Source organism: Pagrus pagrus, assembly GCF_965226575.1.
Source record: "Pagrus pagrus genome assembly, chromosome: 10".
In the NCBI taxonomy this organism is placed as follows: domain Eukaryota; kingdom Metazoa; phylum Chordata; class Actinopteri; order Spariformes; family Sparidae; genus Pagrus; species Pagrus pagrus.
In genome coordinates, this window is record NC_140194.1 from 27,988,106 (window position 1) to 28,006,588 (window position 18,483).

The window sequence follows — 18,483 nt, forward strand, 5'->3', positions numbered from 1 at the left end:
TGTCATCCACATGAATGTCAGGACCCAAAGCTACCAACTCGATGTAAATAAAAAATACACCAAAAAAAGCTTGGTATGGTTTTTAAGATACAGAAATGATGTTAAGTCTTTTTTCTGGAAATCAAGGAATCAAGTAAATCATGTTTCTTGCTGACCAGTAAGCAATTGCTAAACAGTAGTAATTACAATAACAAAACTTTTCTCTTCCTATACAAGTTTTCATAGGGTCCCTTCTGTCCTACACTCTGCTTGATTTAAAGTAGCCTGTATGTAATCTAAACATGACATTAGTACCCTGCCTTATTAGTTAAAATTTAAACTCCAGACTGGAAAGTGAGTTTTGACAGTTTTGTATTACAGGACATAGAATTAATGGAAGGAGTGCAGATACTGTACAGGTATGTTCTAGTTATGTTGCGAAAGGGGGCAGAAAAAAGATACTTAAGATTTGTGTCAAAAAAATATGGCCTTTTAATATATGCATATCTAAATAGTATTATTATCAATATTGTCTGCACTGACTCACAACAACAGAGGTACTGTAGAAGTCTTTTTTTCCCCACGTCTTTGCTCATTTTCATTTCCTTTTCTGTTCTGTCGTATTCTACCCAAATCAGACTTTATCCTCCCACTGCTTTTTGCTCCTGCACTCTATGACTCACTCCATAAGAATCACTACTCTTTGATCCTATATTATGAAAAAATGTGGTACCAATGAAATTCAACAAACCATCACTACATTAATGTTGGGGCAGCAATAGGATCACTGGAAACAAACACAGATAACACATTTTACATTGTTTGTAAAATGCAAGCAGATTGACATCTGATGAGTTACTGGAGGAAAGTGCTGCTCTTCCACAGCAATCAGAGTCAAATACAGTATTTCAATGTTTTCGGTTATGGTGGGTAGCCACTTGGTTGGCTGTCTGGATAAGCAAACCCTCGCTGAGAACTCGTAGAGCCTGGCGGCTGGAAGCCAGACCAATGAAGAAACTATTTACAGTCATAATGACTCCATTTTCTGCCTCTTGGATTTCTCCAAACCTTGTCAACAACAGGCACTGTAGATATAAAGTGAAGCATGACTCTGCAAATGCATGGCCCATTTCTCACCGCAAATTGATTGAAAAACTCATTTTGATATATGGTTGTGGGGAAAATTGTCGAATGAAAAGTTGTTTTCAGAACAGTGAGTATAAAAATTAGATGCAAAGACCATTGATGGCCAAGTGCATAGTAGGGCATTAACAGAAAAGCCGATTTGTCGACGCGTCAACGTCAGTGGCGCAAGTCGACGACCTCTGAGAGTGGTCGACAAGTCGTGTTTTTTTGCTTTTTTTTTTGGGCAGTGAACAGTGACAACAAATTTGTCTTCAAAATAAGAACTTTACATTGCACCCCATTGGATTTTAGAACTGGGTTCTTAGCGGGGGGCTTTTAATTTGAAAGTAGCGACCGTTCGTAGCTTGCCGTTACACAACAAGCTGACAGCAGCTACTAGCTGTTTGGTTGTGTCCGGTAGCTGTCAACTACAGAGACCGAGGAGACGCTAGCATCTCTCGGATCTCAGCGGCTTTCCAGTTGCTCATCTTGACGTTCGCAGCTGAAGTGATGGACTGATTACTGTGATCAGCTGTTTCCTGGTTTTAAAGCTCTCCGGCTGTGGGCCAGACACACATCCCATGTATGGAGGTGTTCCTCCGCTGTGTCAATGTGATGACGTCATCAAACGACGCGTCGACTTGAGTTCGACTTTATTGACAGATAAGTCGACTTGAAAATATCTGAAGTCATTAATGCCCTAGTGCATAGTGGGTTTATCCAAACAGGTGTTTAAAATCCAATTTGAAAGTTTTCTTCTTGAATCTAACCAACATGTAAACACAGTAAGCTTGCGTATAATTTAACAACACTAACTTTTTAAATTCATATCTCAAGCTTGTCTTGGTTCAGTAAAAGAAACTTGAATTCAGAAGGTGTATGATTGTATTTTTCTGTTTAAGAAGGAAACAGAATGAATAGTATTTTATTTCTTGACATTTTGTGACTATATTGTTAATTTATTACTCTACCATCTGGCTGATATCTCCCAGGAGAAGCTACGGGGACTATTGGACTATCACCTCTTGCTGGTTCAAAGTGGCATTAGGAGAGAGGCAGGATGGGACAGGGCTAGCTGGTTATCTTGCTAACCTCAGTAGACATCTCTGCAACACAGTACATAGATGCCTTTGTCATAATGTCAACACAGTTGTTCCTTCTCATTCTGTTTTGAACTAACATTCTGGTCATATATTCCATATTGACCCACATGAGGTAAGGAATAGGTTGTCGTCTTGGTTTAACAGTGAAAAACATTGACTTGGAGATCAAGACATGTTGTTTTTATCAATATTTCACTGAAACTACAATATTTTTCACATCTTATCCAAAGAGTGAGCATTTGTTCCCCTAAATCTACCCCTATGTGGGTCTCAGCATGCGTCCCTGGGCTCCATTGTCTAAAGCCCAATTCTTGCAACATCTGCATAATTCCTATGGTCAGTATGTAAGTATATTTGATGGGGATTAGATGGTGAAAGCATTAACGCCTCTGCACTTTGGTAAAGGACACCATGGAGGATGAATAGAGAAGTTGGAGGATTTAAGAAAAGCAGCAGCAGCACCACAGGTTTGACATAGAGGTTACAAAATGTTCATTCCTTACTAGACTTGAAAACATGCAGTAGTAAAAAAATCCTTCACCTCGTCACCATGGTCCATACTAACCTGCTATAGGTGTACAGGTATGGCTGGCGGATGGCCTGCAGGGGAGCCCAGATAAAGAAGCCCAGCAGAGCGAAGGGCAGGGAGGCGAGGAAGAGGAGCAGGTAAAGGGGCGCGGCGATCAGGACACACAGGGTGAGGAAGGAGCAGGGGTCCTGGGAGCGTTGGCGCTTCTCCAGTGAGGTGGCCACGCAGGAGGCCAGGAGCCGGTCCAGCAGCCAGTAGCAGGGGAACACTAGGCTCCACGACAAGCCATCCAGGAAGTGCAGACAGGCACTGGTGTAAGGGGTGGTGTGGAGAACCATCTCTCTCCTTCTTTCTCTCTCTTTCTTTCTTTCTGTCGCGTTCTCCTCACCTCACAAGTTCTGTCCTCACCCACATGCACTCTTTAAATAAGTGAACACAAATCTGTTTTAAAGATTACATGAACGGAAACAAACTGAAAATAAATCTAACTCAAATGTAGACCCTCCCCCCTCATTGGAAAGAGGTACACTACATGGTTTGGGGGATTTTAGTCTTCACAGACAAGCTTGTCTCAGTCTCACTTCCCCTCTCTCAGCAAGTACACCCTCTACAGGAGGGATCATGGAGCTCTGCGTGCAGGTAACGGGTTTCCATGATGAGAGCTTTTCCGTTGATGATGGATCTATGATTGCGAGGACTCCAACGACCTCGGGAGGGGGCACCCATTAAACGTCACCGTTTTATGACCTGGACAAAGTGAGCAAATCCATAGAAGAAAGAGGAAGTAATTAGGGAGGGGGAGAGAGATGGGGGGAAAGAAAAGAAAGGAAATCAGTGATTGACTTGTTCTGTAAGCATGCTGGAAGCAAAATAAAACATGTACATTTCCTAACGTTTTTGAGTGCATGATAAATTCCCACAGGTGTTCTTATGTGGGCAAAGAAAATCCAACTCACATACTCCACTCAGAGTTCCAGCTCTTACCCTTGGGAAATAGATTGAGGATCCCCCAAGCAGGCTGAACCATCATAGCAATCATTCCTGCCTATGTCCCTGAATACCCTCAACATGAACAGTTAATGCAGGATGTTGACTATGGGGGTTGTGCTAACAGTAAAATGAAAGCTATGTGTTGTTGAGATGTTAATATGTTTTCTTTTACTATGTAGTATGTATGATTTTATCTTGTGTGGCGCTGCAGGATAGAGTCTAGAAAAGACTGATCTTTTCTTTAAAAATAGAAGAAAGAAATTCTAAAACAAACTCCTGATATTCGAGTCAGTTTTCAGTTGTTGTTAAAAACATGAATATAGGCTACTCATCTTTATTTTTTTTAAGAAAAGATTGCAGTGCACTAATGTTTCTGGTAAAAACTACTGAGCAGGACTAGAAAACCAGCTTGTCAAAAATCAGGCTAACACAATACTGTTGCTTTCCTGGGAGGAAGGTTTGTTTAACACTAGGCCTACAAACAAAGCTACACTTGTAGCATTATTATTACATTCGGTTGAAATTCTGGGTGTAGTTAATCGACAAATGGATAGATGCTAGAGATAAATGCAGTGGTGTAAGCTTGAACTAATACTGGAGTTAACTTTTTAAGCACAAGTAGGCTAACAATAAAAGGTTTTACAGTACAGCCTAACAACATAGATCATGCTCCTACCACATTTTAATAATTAAGGTCCCTTTTTAAATAGGAAATCCTCTGTGAAAGTAATCCCTGAAAGCACTGGTAATAAATGGTCACAAAAAGGATGACTATCAATGTGACGCTAACCACTGCAGTTTAAAAGATCTTATCTCTTCCTGCCCACAAATGACTTAACCAGAATTTACAGACAATGAATGCTTTTCAATCAGCTATAATACCAACGCAGGCCATAGTGGAATCAATCCCACCGGCATGAATAAATAATGAATAGATGAATTCATTCATGTCAACAGCTGGGGGTTTAGGAAGATTCAGAGAGAGTGTTGACCTCAGTGTAACCTCATATGCCCCCTGGGACCACCAGAGCAATAGTACAACCTTTTAAGTTAACGCAGTGTCACATCTACAGCATGACCAAATGGCTCCATAATCCATCAAACCACACAGCTGAGACTCACCATATGTTGTTCTCACATTATGTTAACGCATGTTACATGCACATCGCATATTAAAACCATGCAGTAGGCAAAGGTAATGTCTCCAATTACACCTTACATAACTGTTAAACGACTGTAGTGATGTGACAAATAAATTGAGAGCTTCTTTAACCCAGACTTCACTGAAACCTCAAAAAGTAAAAGAGCAGGATAATGCAGGCCATCCTGATCAGAAAAACAATAATCTAGGTTGACTGTGAAAGCATCTTACGAAGACCAATATTTACCCTTCTTATTAGGCAGTGTCCTCTAGTGGCCATAGTAATTATCATGGCAGTAAAGGAGGAAGTCAGGGGAATTAGATTAAAGAGGGACAAGTCGCATAGGGAGAAGGAGGGGGGTGGATGAATGGTTGGACTTTGACCCAGCAGACCACTGTAAGAGTCCAGTGCGAAAGCTAAAGTCAACAGTGAGTTATTTCAACTTGCTAACATACTGACACCACAAGCGAAACTGCAGTTATGTATGTTACATAGGAACATTCCTAACTGAAGTCACATTAGTAATGTAGTTATTTGAAGTCAAACCTATTCTAGTGCCTAAACCTAACCAGGTAATGATTCGACCTATGCCTAACCAAACTGCTAGCATACGATGAAAGTCTGCTACACCTGTTGCTGGTTTGCTGCAACAATAATGTTGTATTAGAAAACGGAGATATACAGTATGTCGTTTAGGGATGTGTTGTATAATGCTATTACAGTTGTTTTGAATAATTAGCCCGACATCTTTTTTGCCCGTGTAAGTACACCTACACATTGTCCCAGTTAAAAAAAACAAAACAAAAACAAACACAGGACATTTCATTCTCCATCTGAGGTCTGTTCTTTTATACTTTCAAGATTGAAACATTTTCAACAAAACACCACTATGTGTGCAATTTGTCATAAAAGTCTAGTATTTTGTCCTGAAATAAGACTCTTTTGTTGGACAGGCTCATGCTCTGAATAGCACCCATCTATATCAGAATAATAATCATCACTGTCTCCTCCATCCTGTGTACAGTAATGATTCACGTTGTTACAGGACAGCTGTCAGTTTAGTAAGATGACCGACTTGCCAGATGCTACTGATGGTCTTCTTGGTGTAATGGTTGGCTGGTTGACCGGGTGAGAGATGAAAAGATGACCTGCTGACTCATCATTTGGCCTGGTGTGACGAATTGACTGACTGACTGACTGACAGGCTGTTTTACTGTCTTAACAACTCACTGACTTGATGTGTAACAGTCTGGCAGATTAGCAGGTCGACACAGAGGAACTAAATTCAGCCTCCTGGTGGTTTGTGACATAAGTTGGTGGTTACTGGCTATTTAAGACAGTGAATATGACTGTGATGGTAACTGGTTAAAGCACTGTTTAACATACTTATTGAGGAAACTCTTGTGACGGTTTAGCATGAACTGAGGCCTGGGCAGGCAGAGAGAAAGGCAGTCATTAATGAAAGGAGGCAAACAGTAGGCTTACCTCTCAGATAAACTCTAATCCACACAAATTCACTCATTGCACTGCTGCCTGGGGTTTAAGCTGCAATTTGCAGCATTTCCTCATTAATACAAGCTATTTGTGGCTCACTGTTTTAGCTTTGACAAAAATTCAAAAGAAATAGATCAGTTATACCAATTTTATTTGGTATTCAAAAACTTATTTTCCCTTTGCTAAAGGACACTGTTCAGCACAGTTTACAGTAAATGTCATATGATGGTGAGTACAGCTCAGAAAGTGCTTCCTGATGATTTAATATATCACATTACATCTTCATCTGTTTATTAGCTTAAAAGCTAGTAAGTGGACCTTGAGTTAAAGGTATAATTCCACATTTCAGGAAATACACTTGCTCAGAGTTCGATGACAAGATTGAAACCACTCTCATTTCTGTATGTCCAACGTGAGGCTTGAATTAACAGGTGTTTAGGTTAAACTTCAGGGTCCAGACACACCGAAACAACATCAAAGGCAAACTGTTGCATCGTCTCATGTCGCCCGTGTCTCAGCTAAAAAGCTGCACTTGAACACTGCAAAGACGACTGTCAGCGGCCAACTAGCTCATACACCTGAAATAAATCTTCATACCACCAGGTGGCGGTAGTCTCGATTCATCATTCACAAAGGCTGGAAGACTGTGGATGTAAAAAACATCATGATAAGCAGCATTTGCAAATGAAGCCGTGCTAAATGTGTGAAATCATGGATGCAAGGATGGAAATAGCTACCCAGGCTCTGTCCAATGGACAATTTTGCTGTAGTTGAAAAATTCAAGCATTTACCTCCTTGTAAAACCATACATTTTTGTTTTCGTATGGATAAAAAAACGAGATGTAACATGTTGATTTAGAGGTGTTAACCTAACTAACTTTTGGACTGAGCTAGGTGAGCTTTTTTCTGTTTCTACCTAGTTTCCATCAAGGTAAAGCTTGAAAAAGTGTAAACAACAAGCGAGACAAGCAGAATAAAGAGCACTCATTTGATTATTGCAAATTGGCTACGTTTCCCTTTTTCCTTGGACGTCATTTCAAGGTAGGCAGCTTGCCAAGATGATTGACAAGCGGTAGAAGGTGGAGCTGGCCAAATGAGAGAACCTTCAATTATAGTACACACTTTATTCATTTTATTCTGTTGTGTTAAATCCCATAACCAACAACGTTTTAAGGCTTCCTCTTTTCCTCTGATGCTGTGGAGATTTTTTTCTCCAAAGGCTCCATAAACAACAAAACAAACAACCAAACCTTGAAAAACACCCATCAAACACAGCTGGTAGATCAGCAAGCACAAACTGTCACGTTTATCAGGGGAAACGCAGCAGTGCATAATTCATACCCCAAAACAAGGGCTAAAAGGAAGAGACTGGAAAACACAACGACGAGATCCAAGAGAATGTCAGCAGACATTTCAGTGGTAAAAGACACACATACTTTTAGACACAGATTCATGCAGATTCACGGACAGACATAGCCTATACACGTTTACAGCGAGTTGGTTTTGTGCCACAGAGAAATGAGGACGCTGAGGAGCTGAAGTGTGCTAATTAGAGCTACTGCTTCAGAAATCCTGCTGCCACTGAGGTTTCACCAGAGGAACAATGTTGACTAATGGAGACAAACATTGTGTCTATACTTCTACCTCCTGTTCAAGAAGACTTAGAATTTAAAATGCCTCCCGAGTTCAGACTCAGCGCTCTACTTTAACTTGAAGAATACCTTGGAAACTAACTTTTTGGTCTATAGTGAACTGCCAGCCAGAGAAGAAGTTATAAGGTCAACTGGACAAACAGCATTTTTATTGATTAACCTCCACAGAAATTGCTTGTTTTTTTGTGCTATGGGCTAGAAAAATATAGATTCTATCTTCAGATTTACACGGGTCACTTCAGCCTTGTAAATATAGATGGAGCCGAGTTCTCTCTTGTGTGATTTTCTATCCTCTTGGGCCAATGGCATGGGGGTGTTGATATATCAGGCAGATTCAGGATGATTTTGTGTGCATCCTCATGGCTCTGGTTCAAAAATATCAAAATCACAGTTGAACATGTGCACACACGCATACACCAGGGTAGAGGGTATTTTAGAACCAGGATATTATCAACATGATCTTATCAACATCATACTGAAGAATCAGTTTTGATTTCTAAAGCTTGTGTGTTGACTAATAGTATAGTCCGCATGTATTAGCGCCATACGAAATGGTAAAAGTGACTGTGTTGCAAGCAGTTCCATATTTACACATCCAGCAGATTCGTAGCAACATTTGCATTCATTTGGAGTCATGTGTCTGGCCACCGGACAATATTAATCTTGTTTTGGTCTCCACCAACCAGAAAAAAATTGTAACTAACTTGTTCTGTCTGTACTGGGCTGGTAGTGAGCAATGGTTTTATCTACTGAAAACAACAGCCTGCTGATGCTCAAAATGAGCCCGATGAGATCCAAGTTTGCAGGTCTGAAATCAGAAACAATGGGCGAAAAGAGGCTAAAAAGTTCTGTAGAAGCATGGATGAATTAAGGCAACTCTGGGTACAGTTTTGGAGGCGGAGCACTGTTTCCATTCCTATGAAAGCTGCTCAGTAGTGCATGAAGCAGAACAAATGTGACTGGGTGTTAAATTACCTGGATCTTCCACATGGCTTTGACATTGTACAGCCCATCCAAAATATCCGTGCTTAAGACTTCCACCAGTCACCAGAGCAGCTAACTTCCAGTTTTGCCCTACATTATGCTGAATGAGGAAGAAAAAGTAAAGTAATGGTATGGCTTTCCAGAATGGATCCAATTCTGTCATTTCGTTGGGGGTTGTGACATTAAAGAAAAAATGTATCCACAGTTTTACAGTCGCTTCTTTCACAATGTAAGCTTATGGGAAAAAGCTTACATTGTGGGCCAGTGTGGATCATGCAACGTAATTCCACAGTTTGGCTGCTATTTCAAATTGGCTTCAAAGCCTGGACCTATTCCTGGGGGCTTGTGTAATAGAGAAAGGAACTGCAGAGCTGGGTGGTTATTCTCTGTAGATCGTTTTATGAACAATACCTTTCATGTCAGGCAAAGTCATTTCATCTACTGTTTGTATAAAGATACAGCTTTAAGGGCGGAGACTTAGATGAAGATTTAATTTGTGCATGTATGTCTAACTAACTAAAAGTTGATCAGCTTTAGTGTCTAGCTGAAAAACTGTCATAGCTGTGAGGCACCGAGCCTGTTCATGCTCAGCACATTTTTACAATTACACATTTACTGACACTCTATTAAGTTCTCAGAGATGCCAAAGGACAAGTAGCCTTTTGAAATAGTTCATACTTTGTGGGTTGCGTGCGGCCGTTATTAATGAATCCCAAGAGAGTGCCCTGTTTTACATGACAGAGTGATGAAAACTCACAGCTAGTGTCCAATATGAATAACATATGAAGAGTGGTGCTTTAATCAAAGAGCAGTGTGGGAGTTTGTCTCCTAATTAGACAAAAGCAATGACACTTCAAAATAACCTTTCCCTCATTTACATACATAATGAACAATGTGAGTGGAATGAAACTAAATATGATATATGACATATTCTGAGGGGTAGAAGCTGCTAGTAACAAAACAGACCGAATTTCCTTCTCTCCTTGTCCTTCTATTTCTTTATTTCAATACTATTTGTGGAAATGGTCTATAGGTAGAGGCATCATAGAGCAACACAGCGCTGAAGTACAGCATGGACTAACAAGACATTTTCACATGTCTAATCATACACCCAAACACATCGCCCGTTAGGATGCACCTCAGCGCACTGGGAGGCTCATTAGGACGCACAGATCGACAACCAGGAAGTGAGTGATGAATGACTGTGTCAGTTTGGGAGCTGTAGTTTGTTAAAGTTTTCCCACAGATCTGCCTCAGAGAATTTCCCCCACAGCTCCAATCAATGCTGTCTGTCTGGATACACAGGAGAAAAACTGTGTGTGAGTGCCTGCTGCCTATGTGTGTACGCGCATGCATGTCTGGATGTGAGTAATGAAAGTCAAAAGGGACACATTCACTATGCTGGTGTGAATCCATCAATACCATGTGTGTTTACTTTGTAGCTGTATTTGAGCGTGTATGACGTTGGTGCATGTGTTCACGTACTGTATGTGAGAGTGTTTGTCAATAGATTATAGAGCTGCAGCAGAATGGATCAATGTCCTCCTCTTGTTATGTAGGAGAGAGTAGAGCATCGAGCCACACGCATGCACGCACACACACATACGCACACGGACACACACACAGACACGCACACACACTTTTGTATGTCTGTATTTGTGAGGAACCTCACTGACATAATGCTTTCCCTAGCCCTTATCCTCACCTCAACCATCGCAGCAAACCTAATAATAACCAAACCCAAGTCAAAATGTCCTCACTCCTAAGGTCTTAAACTCAACAGGGTTCTCACAAAAATAGCTGTACAAGTACACACACACAGACACACAGACACACAGACACACACACACACACACACACACACACACACACACACACAGAAATATTTAAAGTGGGAATAGTGATAACACAAATAAGACCATCTGGCAGAAACTAAAATAGTGCTGGAGTGCACATCAGAGTAATTACGCCATCTCTGCATCTAATGCAGCTTCTAATTTCCCTCACTGTCAGTCTTTTGTCTCCTCTCATCTGTGTTTCTGCTTTACTTATTTTCTCTTCCTCTCTTTCTTCTACTTATTCTTTCTTTCTTTTTTTCCTATTTTTTTTTTTTACAATGCATTAGATGTATTTAGCTGGCGCCTTTAATCCAAGTCAACTTCATAATTAGTGCAGTCAACCATTGGGGTATAACCCAAAATATACTACATTTAGAAAAAAAAGGCGCAAGAGAAAGAGTCTTTCATTTCCTCTGTCTGTTTCTCACACACAGCGTACTCCAGCAGCTTCTGCAGGACCAGCAGTTAATTTAGCAAGTGCCATATGTACTGTACTGACATGAACACACACACACACACACACACACACACACACACACACACACACACACACACACACACACACACACACACACACTCATGCAAAGGCCAGTGACATCACTCTGCGCTCAGCATGCTCCAGTGAGTTCTGTTGTCATGACGACCTAGTCACATGCACTTAGTAACTGTACCAGTATGGCTGCCTGTACGCACACAGGCACAGAGACGACACAGCTTTAGTTCTCACATGCATGCTGAAGTATGTATCTATATGATGTGATGAGACACTCACAGCAGTGCATGTGTGCTGCTACAATGAAGCACGTCAGGTGTTTGGTTTTTTTAATGGTCCAACCACAGCTATACTTGACACAGGTGATACCTATGTCACACGTTCCCTCCTGAATGATTATTTTCCAATCAATTAAGAACTGTGTCTCTTTGAATGGCTCCATATTTCCATCAACAACAAAGCAATCTGGGCTGAGATCAGGCCTGTGGGAACAGCAGGACGGAACAACAAGTCCCATGAGTGCACTGGCTTCTCAACTGGACTAGATAAACTGTCAAATTATTTATCATCAGCCAGAGGAAAGCCTGCAGCTAATTACCCTCAATATTTCACAGCTGTATCATGGCTTGGATGTCAGGAGGTTGTCTGTTCATGTGTGTGTTTGTGTGCTGCACATATACAAAATGCTACAGTATGTGGTATGACTGAAAAGGCACAAACAAACACAATGGATTACTGTTAGAAAAACGTGTGTGTGTATGTTTGCTGCACATCTTGCTGTGTGTTCAGTTTGTGGTTTCCTCAGTGTCTCCAGCTCTTGTCTTGATCAGTCATTGAGAATGCGGTAACACAAACAACACAACAAAGACAAAAATGGAGCTACAATGTTCTTTTCATCAGGCACAAGACAACCATGCACTGATGATTCACCCTTTTAGATTCCTGGCCACAAAGGACACTACTAGCAATGAGGATGGTCAAGAGGCACAGGTGAGATTGTGTTTTTTCAAATCAGTTTGTGCTAGGCAAATTTTGGGACTTGTTTTGCAACAGAATTGTGCATGTGTTTGGCGTTTTTATTATACCACATGTCAAGTTGCCAGGTGCACCCACAGACCACTGCAAAAACTGCTCCATTAACCCTCTGTTCATATGTAAAGATGTAAATATACTGTACATCAAACTACAACTTATCTATTGATGGAGATTCTGTGATGGAGTCTAAAGCTAGATTAGATGGCTAATAGTGTGACCAACCAAACACATGCTTTCTGGACTCTCAGGCGAAGCATGAGATTAAGAGTATAGAGTCACGTCAGCAGCTCTGCCAGGCTGTACTTAGACAGACATGCTTTGAGCAAAATGCTACATCAGCATGCTAACATGCTCACAATGGCAATGTACAGTAAACATGTTCATGTTTAGCAGGTATAATGTTTATCATATTCAGTATATGAGTTTCGTGTGTTAGCATGCTGACATTTTCTAATAAGCACAAACCACAAGCCAACAGGCTGATGGAAATGTAATTAGTTGAGCAAATATTCAGTCTGCAGTATTGGATACAATAACATTTGGACCATGGGGCTGTGCTAGATGAAAAGTCAAGAGATCACCAGTGTTATTACAGTTCATGCCAAGTGATTTCATGTTTGCACCACATTCCATGACAGTCCATCCTGTAGTTGTTGAGGAAAACAAAAAGTCACTTCTTGGTGGCACTAAAGGAAAAGCCAGGGGAGCACCAAAGTCTCTGGGCACCATGACTGTTTGTGCAGAACTTTGGTGCCAATCCATGTCAAATCAAAGTAATAAAAATCTATACTCATGCTAAATGGCTGAAAGCTGAAGATTTAATGTTCACACTCAGTTTCACTCAGTGATTACAGTTAATGGACAGTGTCCCCTACACTTTGAATATCCATCAGTATCTTGAGCTATCAAGAGATCATACCCTGCTCCTCTGTCTCTGTCCGTGTGTGTCTTTCGTCAGTGTAATTGTGGTTGTATAACATGGTTAGTGGAAGCATATTATACCATCACTATGAGACACAATGTAATCAGTGCTATAATTCGATCAGAACCTGCTGCCACCTGCTCTTGAGCAACATTGCTGCTCTCATGACAACAAATGAATTGGACAAGGCTGACTCACAGCAGGGGTGAACACAGAGGTTTTGAAATGGCTGGTAGGTTTTTATTTTTTCTAGATTACAAGTGAATAGAAATTAGAGTGAAAGGGTGCAATTATTTGAAAGTTCAGCTGCTGGTTTAAAACTTCAGCTTCTTGCTTTGCAAAAACGCTATAAAAATTAAACGCGGGGAGAAAAATCATTTTACTGTGCCAAACAAAAGCACATGATTGCACTCTGAAAAGCTTTTCTGACAAAAGACACTGTCAACTGCCTTAAATCACAAGTAGCTTTGATAAAAATGAGACTGATGATGTTCATTGTGATTGGTCATCTATGATCATACGGAAAGGAACATATACCAACAACTGCCGCGATGGTAGTAAAAATACCCCCAAAAGTCTGAACTCAGTGATTGGAAACATTCCCGGTAGCATGAAATATAATTTGGTGTAAATGGGTTAGAACATAACCACAAGTGTCCTCAATCTGAGTGACATTACAGCTTTGATTCTCACCCATGACCTTTTGTTTCATGTCGCCTTCTCCTTCATGTCTCAGTCTGGCTGTCTGTCTCTCTCTCCTACATTTACCGCCTCTCTATTTCCTGTACATGATTTAATAAATCGCTCTGCAGAGCAGCACAGCATCACCTCTGGACTGTTATGTAACACAAGGCTGCTATTAGAGCCTCTCTACCATTAACCTGCTTTTGATTTAGGGCCCTGACTGGCATTTGCTGTGTATGACTGTCACAATGACATGTCAGTACAACGACCACATTTAGTCACCATACTGGACCAATCGTTTAACGTTTTATATCCAGTGCCAGTGAAAATGCAAGAGGTAATGTGCACTTTATTTAGCAAGGCAGAAGGTAAGGGCGTGGGTTGAGGTGGTGGATTGTGTGCAGTAGTGTAGTCTGATTTTAGCAGCACAGTGGAGAGAAGTCATTTTCAACTATTTAAGCTGGAGTACCATGAACCAACCAACAAATGACAGACCCCAAAACCCTGACAACATTTCCAGTTGACCATTGACCATTATTATATCTCATTTTGAGATCATAAATTCAAAATGGCAGAGGGAAGAGGCGGTGCACCAACTATATCTGGAATAACTGTTCAATCCTCTTCTCCCAGAAAACCAGGCAGGTAAAAAAAATACCTTTCAACTACATAAGCTGTTGGAAATACTTTTATCCACATTTTAATAACAATAATAAGCTTTCTAGTGCATTTTTTCTGTTACTGTAAATACATCTGTCCACTACAAAACAGTATTATTTAAATCTGAATGAAAGTATTTCTAACATCTTATTTAGTTGAAAAATATTGTGTGATTTTCTGAGAGTAAAAGGATTTAACACTTTTTATACCATTGATGCATAGTGTCCTTGAAAATAGCATTAAAAGGGCAAGAAAAGGGTTAAAGTAACAGTGTTTTCCTGCAAACTGCTGTCTGCTACAGCTGGATACAATAATGATATAAGTAGTGAGACTGAATCAAAAACGTTAAAACCAAAACAGTGAGTTACAACGATAGGGGAAACTGGCTTTAAGTGACCCTACCTTATACAAGAGGTCATGTGATCCCGTGTTGATATAATAATACTTATTATCGCTGCTTTAACCACAGTTTATTTGCTGTAGCCACAATGTTGCAATATGTACGGTATCAAATTCTACCGTATAAGTGCAATTATAGAATATTTCAAATTTACAGTATGTCAGGTTTCAAGTCTGTCACAACATTATATTTTGTGAAATTATAAGAAACGTTTGTCCAACAAAAAAACCCTTCTGTTTTTATTCTTAATAATAATGGTAATAATAATATTAATACTGATGATAGGGTTGTTGTGTGGTGCCTGTTACTGAGGCATTCACAGACGTATTAGCCCTTTGCTATCTATACTGAGGATGTACCACCTGCCAGTGTCCATCCTTGTCCCAGGCAACAGCTTACCGACAATACACTCAGGAATGAAGAGCTCAGGGGCGAGGCCAGGCTGCACACTTCCTGTAAAGTCAGCAGAGGCACTGCAACATCATTAACTTTTCCCTTTTCGTCTTTTCTCTTCTTGTTACGAAGGACCACAGGGGAGATACCACAGAGCCAGAAGATTCCCTCATCCCCCACCTGCCTTTGTTTTTCCTTTCCTCCTTCTTAACCCTCTGTATCAACAAAACAAAACAAAAAAATCATAACCGGCTTACATTTTTATGAAGATGAGATCTTGTGAGGAGAACAAGTAAAGCCAAATCAATAATTATCTTGCCTTCTATGTGTGTCTCTCCTTCTGTTCTCTACCTACCAACTGTTCACCACTAATTGGCGTCACAATCGAACAAGGAGGCGTTTAAGAAAATAACCTTCAAAGTGCAGTAAAGTACATAGAGAAGCCACTCAATTACAGTGACAAGAGTCGCTAACGTCCTCCCTCCTCGCTTTCTAGAAATCATTATCTCTCCTCACAGCTGCATGACTGCTTGACAGACATGACAAGACAATCCAATGCATTCAGACCTGCCCACTGCAAAGCCCCGTCTCACTGCTAGCTTCACATTGAGCGGATTATAATCATGACTCATAATTACCCAACAGCCCTCTGGCCGGTCGGAGCAGGCAGCACAGGAGCTCAGGCGAACAATGTGTGTGTCCGCATGTGTTCATGTGCACATGGCCTCTGCCTGTGTGTACATTTGCATGAATGTGTGCAGAGCTGCTGCTGTGTTTGTTCTGTGTAATCTGGAGCCGCCAGTTAGTAGTGGATCAATCCCTTACAAACAGAGCCAGGCGGCCCTATATGTTTACAATGCAAATTAATCCAGGGCCCCAAAAATTAGACAAGGGGCCCTGCTTCCAACTCGTGTCAAAGCGCATGTCACTGTTTAGTCACCTTATGTATCGAGGAATTGTCTCTGGTGAGCAAGTGTTCAGATTTTGCACTCTGTTGTGTAGACACTGGAATGTCTTGTGAAGGATGGACCCAGTTTAATTCATTTCCTTGAACACATCACTCTTGTTTCCCTTCGTCAGATGATCAACAGCAAAAGAGGACGAGAACAACAAAGTATGCGTTCTCTGCTTTACAGCGTCACTCTTTCTCTTTCGCTTCAGCTCGAAGATCAATATTATTTTATCATCATAGTGGTCAGATCACTTGTATACAGTCCTGTTTTCTCGGAACTAGAGCTCGGCTTGGGTCGCATTTTTCTGTCTGAGAGAGGAGTAAGTAAGCCCGACCTGAACCCCCAAAATGCATTCTGTTTTTTTTATGTTGCCAGACTGGAGTCCAAGTAAGTCAATGCAAGCTAAAACATGCAAGCTAAAAGTTTGTGTTACCCTGTCACACAGTTGTCTCTATGTTTACAGCGTGCCTGTTTACCCTGGATTTCAGTAGTTTTAACCTTCCCAGAAGTTTTGCTGTATGTCCTCTATCCTCAGCATTCAAAGCGTTGTCACATAAATGAGAAACCCAGCAATTGACAGGGCAAATAGCCCCAACACAGACAGTGTTGACATCACTAATTATCTTTTATCACTAAATTCACACTCTTTTTCCAATATATTTTCACTAAAGGAACTTGAAAGCAAAATGTCAAATGACGAAACCAAACCCAACCTGAACCCAACTTCGCTTTGACCCTGATGCGCTCAGGTCAGGTATCAACGCTCTACGTGGAGCTTGCACCCACAATGCAGCTCAAAGTTGCAATATGTAAGAATTTTAGCTGTAAACATTCAAAAATCAAGCAAACTAGATAACAACAGCTATAGTTAGCAGCAGTTAGCGGCTACTCTGGCGATATGCTGCCCCTTTTGTTTTGACAATGAATTTGACAGGTAGCCAATTCTTGGCTCCAGCATTCAACTACAACTTAAACAGCTAATCATCATGCGGGTAACTGAGTAAACATGCAGATATCTGTGGCTGAAATTCAAAGGAAATCCACTGAAATATCCCGCGAACTGGAAATGTAAAACCCAGGACTGTTTAGCCACATTGCTCCTCTCTCTGAGGGGCTTGGTTGCCATATATGTATCTATAGTATTTGTAACCATGATTCCCTGTCAGATGGTTTCAGAGATTTGTATCACCAGAGCAAATCCTCCACACCAGCTATATGTACAAGCAGATGACATGTACATACGTGAAGACAAGAGCCATGTAGTCAAATAACCAGTGCTGCCAGGGGAACAGCAGATGGATAAATGTGTGGCGAAAACAACCACAAACACGAGCGTCTACACACATTACATACTTCCCGTTATTTTTTTTCCCTTACCCATCCGCCCTCTTCATCCTTTTTCTCTTCTCTTCTCTTTTTTCCCTTCCGTTTCCAATCTCAGGCTTCTCTGTCCCACTGAACTCTGACCTTTGTCCCCTCCCCCCGTATCAGTCTAACAGCCGTTATACAAAGACACACACACACACACACATGCACCCACACAGAGCCAATAACAGGCATGGAGACATGTAGGCAGACAGACATGAGTTTTCACTCTCGGTACATTAAGTCATCAATACTTGACCGGGGCGTTAAGATGCACATTATCAGTGCACACAAGTGCAAACACAGTGTGCCAGGCCCCAAAACACACACACACACACACACACACACACACCACGCACATGCACACACACGCATACACATATCAGTCACACTCACACTGTACTCTGCTCTCTGGCCTGGCTGCAGACAGTGCAATATAGATTGTTCACCATTGATTTGCTCTACATTTGTTATAGCTAACAGCTATGTGCTGATCTACCGTCAAAACACAATCACACACCAAGTCACACCATGGAAATGTATTTTATATCCACTTGCCAATGGTAATGCTAATATTCACAACCCCCCTTTTCATTATCACCAACACATTTGATGTTTCTGGTGATTTAGGACTAAAATTATATTTGGCGTCCCGCCCTGACAGCCAAAAAAACAGGGAAACCTCCCATTATGTGGCCTGAATTAGAAAACATATTGCCTGAGGTCATTTCCAAACATGCTT

The 18,483-nt window shown here is 41.0% G+C and overlaps 1 protein-coding gene across 1 annotated transcript in view; it reads right to left on the minus strand.

Annotated features, from left to right (window-relative positions):
• The window catches only part of smpd3 (sphingomyelin phosphodiesterase 3), an 81,660-nt gene that overhangs the window by 39,570 nt on the left and 23,607 nt on the right, over positions 1 to 18,483 (minus strand). The window contains exon 2 of the mRNA XM_084365097.1: positions 2,773 to 3,483. Coding sequence (XP_084221223.1) covers positions 2,773 to 3,074 — 302 coding nt within the window. The 5' untranslated portion in view covers positions 3,075 to 3,483. The remainder of the gene's footprint in view (positions 1 to 2,772; positions 3,484 to 18,483) is intronic.